Here is a 6,468-nt window from a genome sequence, read left to right on the forward strand (position 1 = left end):
TGGCAAAGTATAGTCTTCAGACCCTCAGAGGTGAAGGAAGTACGGAGACCTGGTGAAAGTTATGCATTAAACTTTTTTTAATTTTAAGTATAGCCATCATGCAGAATGACCAATTTCAGAATATTAATATTATTCAGACATAACATGTACATCGTATTGCTGGATTATACGTGATGCAATAATGTGAAGTTGGCAAATGTGGAATTAATTTAAACTAAGTCTACTTTATATAATGCGTGTGGTTTAAAGTCTCATTTTAATCTGTACTATTTATCTAAATATCATATTTTTAAATTAATCTGACACTACAAGTAACTAAGTAAGGTAATCAAATTGTACTGGATAATGCATATTTGCTACTATAAAGTAGCAGAAAATGTAAATACTATAAATAATATAATAAACTTTATATTATTTTTATATATTGTTATTGCATACAGTACTGGAGTAAATGTAATTTTGTAATTTTCCACAACTCTGAACCTTAAATGGCAACATTGAGATTATTTGATTTACTTATTTATATATTTGCGTCTAATGCTTTTTACAGCAATCCATCACATTTAATAGAACGCCCACATGAGTTCCACTGAGACCTGTAATGTATTTACACCGCGCGATGAAGCTCGCAGGACTTTATTCCCACCTGCTCCTTGTTGCCCTGAACCCAGCTGTCCCGTATTAGAGTATTTATTGAGTGGATACATAATTGGCAGCACCTGGCTGGGCGTCACTCCTCACCACTGCCGACGCACAAGGCCCTCTAGCTGTTTTTAACACTGTGCACCAGCGACGTCGTAGAAAACAAATATACTTATTTTAACATGCATGAAGCAAATTACTCCCCTCTGCTTTTATTTGTGACCACATTATTGGTCGTGAGCTGTCACAGCACTCAACCTGCTGCTCAACAAGGTATTGTAAACCACGATGTGTGTGGAGAGGAATCCTGAGGCTTGTGTGTTGTCAGAAATCGACAATACTGTCTGTGTTTGTGTGTGTTTTTTTTATCTTCTTTAAAATTCATCCAGACATGAAACATGGTGAAAATGTTGTAGCTGGCAAATTGGAAACATTGGCCTTCAACTTCAACTCGACCAATGCGACTCATTTGGCCTATGGGATTGCTGCCAATGTGCTCGCCGCGCTGTTGTATGGAAGCAACTTTGTCCCTGTAAAAAGAATAGAGACGGGCGACGGTAAACACGCTGCACTCACTTTTCTTAAAATATATTCATGTGAAGAAAAGGTTGACTTGTTTTGGTGAAATCCACAAGTTTCTTGGCCTCTTTTAATGAGACTTTTTGTCTATGTTCTGTTTCCAGGTATGTTCTTTCAGTGGGTGTACTGCGCATCGATATGGAGTGTATCTATGTTTGCAGACTTGATACTGCAGTCGCCCAAATTCTACCCATTTGCGATGTTTGGAGGTGTCCTCTGGGCTACAGGTATTTTCTCATGTACCCAAATTTTTCGAGGCTGGTCTCGGTCTGACGGCAGCCAGTGGACTTAAACATTTTTTTTTTGTTAAACTGCTTCAAGGCACGTAAAAAACACCTTCTGCTGCAGAACATCTAGAAAATCCATCTTAAACTGGTGTCGATACTGTTCCTGTGAGACATGACACTTTTCCTGTCCCAATTTCAGACTACTCTCGCCAATTTATTAGGTACACCTAGCTGAACCAGCATTCAACTGTAGCATTCAACATGCATAAAGTATGCCGGACAACCTTGTGCACTGCATGTCTTTGCCACCGCTAACCTTTTTTATCCTATCTAAAGGGAATATAGCAGCTGTTCCAATTGTTAAAGCGATTGGCCTCAGTCTCGGCAGTGTTATTTGGAGCTCTTCATGTTTGCTGATAGGCTGGGCCAGCACAAGGTGAGTCGGATAATTGTGTGGCTCCCTCAGCCAGAATGGAGAATACGTTCCCTTTCTTTTTATAGATGAAAGTTTAACTTTAAAAAAAACTGCATTCTGGGACGGCTACACTTTAATTCCATTTTTGTTTGTATTCACATTTTCTTGAACCGTCACTATAACCTGACTATAGCACATCAGACAGATTAACTGTGAGGAATCCCTTTAACGCAGCTGTCAAACAGCTCGTGGATCATGGAGCTTTTAAACTCTGATCAAACTAGGCAGTGCCTTTTTTTTGTTGTTTTGTTTTTTTCTGCAACGGGCCCTTGATGATCCTTGCTCCTTGATCATCAAGGACCCGGATAGTGTGTTAAGCTGTGTAATGAGTTGGCTTTGGGCAGCGCTTAGTTGTGGCTTGACTTTTCTTTTTTTTTTTTTTAAATGGCGGCCGAGTCACAAAAGGTCAGGCAATGTAGAAACAGAATATTGATTCCTATTTGAACAGCGCTGCCTAGTTTGGCCGTTTGATCAGAATTCATGTTCTAGTCGACTATTTGCTTTTGATTTGTCGTTTTTCCTTCATGTGCACTGCTTATAGCCACAGTTTGTGCAAATAAATATATATATATTTTTATTTTTTTTAGTTAATTGCATGGCCTGTAATGGATGTCAACCCAGGGTAATTTTTAATATGCCAATATATTGAAAAGAAACCCTGAGTATCTGACTGTCTTTCACAGGTTCGGCTGGTTTGGGAATCCTCAGGATGTTCCCAGGCCGATGTTAAATTATTGTGGAGCTGGGTTGTGTCTGCTCAGGTAAACTTCGAGAGCCCCCCTCCTTCTTGCCATCGCTATAGTTTAATAGCTGCAACGTGGAGAAATAAACCTGTAATGGCGTCTCATTTTGGATACCAGTTGACAGATATGACTTTTTTTTTTTTTTGGGTTCCAGTGGCCTGATTTTTTTCTTTGTGAAAACGGACGTGGATCTGCATCCCAGCTCTGAATCGATTCCATTGCTTCTGGACAGAGTGAGTACATTGATTTAGACGTTAGTTCACATTTCTCACCTCTTTCGTCATGGCCGACTTTATTTAAACCGATTATGAATTCGGTATTCTCTGAAGGACCATCAAATCCTGCCACTTGCTTTTTTTTTTTTCAAAGTGGTGACTTCTTTGTGCTTAGCGAGTTCTGATGGTGCCGTTGCTTTTTAATGGACAACACGTCTTCGTATTTAATTTTCTGCAGAGATCAACCTCGTGCAGCTATGGTCCAAGTTCCTCAGAGTTCTGGATGGATGTCATCCGACCAAAGACCAGGCGCTTCATGTGAGCTCAACTTATTAGCAGTCAGTGAGCTGCAAGCTACACACAAGGGAAAGTTTATGAAACATGGAGTTAATTTGATTAAAGCATATCATTTTTAATTTAATGCTTTAGGCCTTAGTTTCTACAGCTGCTTGGGTCACATGATGCGTCTCTTTTTGACGTACAGTAAGCCTTTTCATTAAGTCATGACTTCAACTCTGAAATGAATTGCTCAAACAGCAGAAATCATTAAATGAAGGCTAGACAGTGACAGACTTTAAAAAGTGCATGTGACTACAGCGTCAGAGGTGGAGGCGACGGCTCCACTTTTAAATTGTTTGCTTACTTTTGATATGAGTGTACACGTCTATCTATCCTGTCTTGCACATTTTAAATAAATCAATTTAGTATGCAACGGTGACATTTTATATTTGAACAAATCCAATAATGTCTGCGTATTCAAATCCATACATCATGTCCCTGATTCTTTTGATTAGAGGCTGCCTGCTTGCTGTTGTGTCGGGGCTGCTCTACGGGTTCTCCTTTGCACCCATCCTTTACATTAAGAGCCATTCATCATGCCCCGACAGCGTCTTCCATGGAGCCAGTGATTATGGTATGTTTTACAGTGTTCAAGCACTGGCCTTGCTTACTTTTTTTTTATTTTTTATTTTTTTTATTAAAGCTGCTATCGATTACTTGCAATGTCCTCTGAGGTTTAAGACTGTATCACACTGGTCTATAAATAACACTGGATCCTCCAGAGAACCAGTTTCCTAAGATACTCTACACTTATTGTCTGTATAGCTTGAGGATTATAAAGTGTTTTTTTTGTATAGCTTGAAGGCAAACTTTGCTTTTAAGAGGTCACTCAATAGCAAAGTGATTAGTTTGATTTTAGCTTCTATTGCAATCCTAGAGGGATGAACACAAAACTACAAATTCTTTTAATTTCTTCACAGATCTCGACTATGTTTATGCGCAGTGCTGCGGCATTTTTGTCGCAAGCACGGTGTACTTTGCCATCTATTGTGCTGTCATGAATAACAGGCCCAGGGTCTACTCCCGAGCCGTCCTACCAGGTAACCCACACTTTTGTCATTTATATTAATTCAAAAACGATACTCCTTGATACAGAGTTTCCACGTCATAAGTTGCACCTGTGCAATCTAATGCGTTTAATACTGATGACGCATGTTTAAATGTTTGTTCGACTCTTCATAAAATAGTTTTGCCATCTCACCCTGAAGGTATTGATGGCATCCAGAGCCCACATGTTCTAGTCTAGTGAGTCATACTTGCTACAAAAATGTCCCTCCTACAAGGAGCATATTGACTAAAGATGATATACAATCTGCTAGTGCAGTGATGATATCCGCTCTCTGCCAAGCTGCATGTGTGAACTCATCCGCTCAGCGTATGTTGAGATGTGTTTGTTCAATGGAAAACATGTCTGCTCCAGCCCAAAAGCTGGCATGCAGTTAATGAATGCTTACATTTAGTTACTCGCACTTTTTTTTTTCCTTCTACTTTAATATGCCTACCTGTATTGTGAACTACTTTCTTATCGTTCTCAAGCACAAGTACTCTCCTGTCTCCTCTTGCTCTTCAGGTCTGTTTTCTGGCTTGATGTGGGCATCGGCCACATACTGCTGGTTCCTGGCCAATAACTACCTGAGTGCAGTCATTTCCTTTCCTATTGTCAGCGCAGTAAGTACATAATGTCCTGAAGGCTGGACAAATAAATGCTGTACCCTTGCAACCACAATAGAATAAAAATGCATATATTCAGACTTAATTAAGTAAAAGTAGTAGAGCATCATTGCTGTGGCAATCTGCATATTATGTTTAGACTTTTCATGTTGCATTTTTTTAATATTTTTTTTATATATACCGATGGTGGTAGAGCACAAAATGTCAAGGGGACTCCAAAATAAATAAAAAGCATCAGGATATTGAGCCATTCGTTTTCAGCATAGATACCATGGAGAAAGGTGTTTGACCTAAATAAAAAGTGACCGGGTCCAATGATGAATATTTTTATTTGGAGGCAATTTTCATCAAACTGGTGCGCCAAATAGTTTGTTCCAAATAACTCCCCGAGAATCCATCGATGCACTTTCAATCAAACTCTTAAGGCAGAGAAGAGCAAACATGTATTTACGGTGGCATTAAATTCTCTCCAGTTCTAATGTAATGGATGCTCTTGCAGCGTCTCCCCTCACTACTTTAAAAGCCATCATTGCTGTTTGGATCGATCCGTTGCCTTCATGTTGCCTCGCCAACTGTCGCTCCTCACAGGACGCTGATTGGTCTGTGCGCTGTCTTACAGAACATAAAACGCATTATTTAAAGCCTGACGAGATGGATTTCATGTGACGCCACGAGAATCCAGCTGGCATGCAAGATAATATTTTAATTGTGTGTTTAATTAGACTTTAAATGGATGAACCTTTTGCTCTCGGGGCCCTGATGAGTTAAAAAACTAATGCTGTCCTGCAACTCGTATTCCCACAGTTACGTTTACATTAATGCATGTTTATGTATAGAAAAGCCCCAACGGTAGAAAACTGAAACTTGACTTTTTTAGTCATTAAACATAATGAACATGGCTGCTAACGCAGCTTTAGGCATGCCTTGTTCTAATCCCTTGCGCTCAATAACATGGTTTGATGTCTCTCCTCCTGTAGGGATACGGTCTGGTTGCAGCACTGTGGGGAACCTTGGTGTTCAGAGAGATTAAGGTAAGTGCAACACAACTGATTATGATAAATGATCCAGTTTATTGTAAATTGGCTCTAATGGATGCTGGACATTATCTGTACAGCAACAGTGCTTTGAATACACAGTAGAAGCCAAACATGAGTAGAACTGATGTGAATCTCCTGTTTTCTTTTCTCAGGGTTTAGTCAACTGCTTAATCTTCACCTTGGCCTTCTGTGTCGTGCTGGCTGGCTGCTTGCTGACCATCCTCTCAAAGCTCTAATGCAGAAGCTAGTGACTGTAATATTTCCATTGTATACATGTACACATATGGACTCTGAAAATAATGTCCTTAATTTTATAAAACTCTTTGAATCGTCGTTCAAGATTTGGGAACAGTTATTTTGATCCATAGGGGTTTGTGCACAGACGTGATATTGTAATTGTATTTCGGTCTAACACTCTGGTGGTTTTCGTGCAGCTCCTGTCCTCGCTCTTGTCTTCTCCCCGGACAGCTAAGTTTGTGTGCTCTTAATTGGTTTGGGTGTTTAATATGGGAGAACATATAGATCATGGGGCTAATTAAG

At 39.7% G+C, this 6,468-nt stretch overlaps 1 protein-coding gene across 1 annotated transcript; it reads left to right on the forward strand.

The window, feature by feature from the left end:
* The first annotated feature begins 741 nt into the window (after positions 1-741).
* On the forward strand, positions 742-6,195 carry tmem144b (transmembrane protein 144b). Its single transcript, XM_034542735.1, has 12 exons — positions 742-915; positions 1,032-1,199; positions 1,326-1,448; positions 1,785-1,884; positions 2,607-2,684; positions 2,821-2,899; positions 3,120-3,199; positions 3,676-3,794; positions 4,141-4,260; positions 4,791-4,888; positions 5,869-5,922; positions 6,081-6,195. Exons 1-12 carry the CDS (start codon positions 825-827, stop codon positions 6,162-6,164), a joined length of 1,194 nt encoding a protein of 397 aa, XP_034398626.1. The 5' UTR covers positions 742-824; the 3' UTR covers positions 6,165-6,195.
* Positions 6,196-6,468: the final 273 nt, after the last annotated feature.

This window comes from Cyclopterus lumpus, chromosome 10, assembly GCF_009769545.1.
Source record: "Cyclopterus lumpus isolate fCycLum1 chromosome 10, fCycLum1.pri, whole genome shotgun sequence".
Classification (NCBI taxonomy): Eukaryota; Metazoa; Chordata; class Actinopteri; order Perciformes; family Cyclopteridae; genus Cyclopterus; species Cyclopterus lumpus.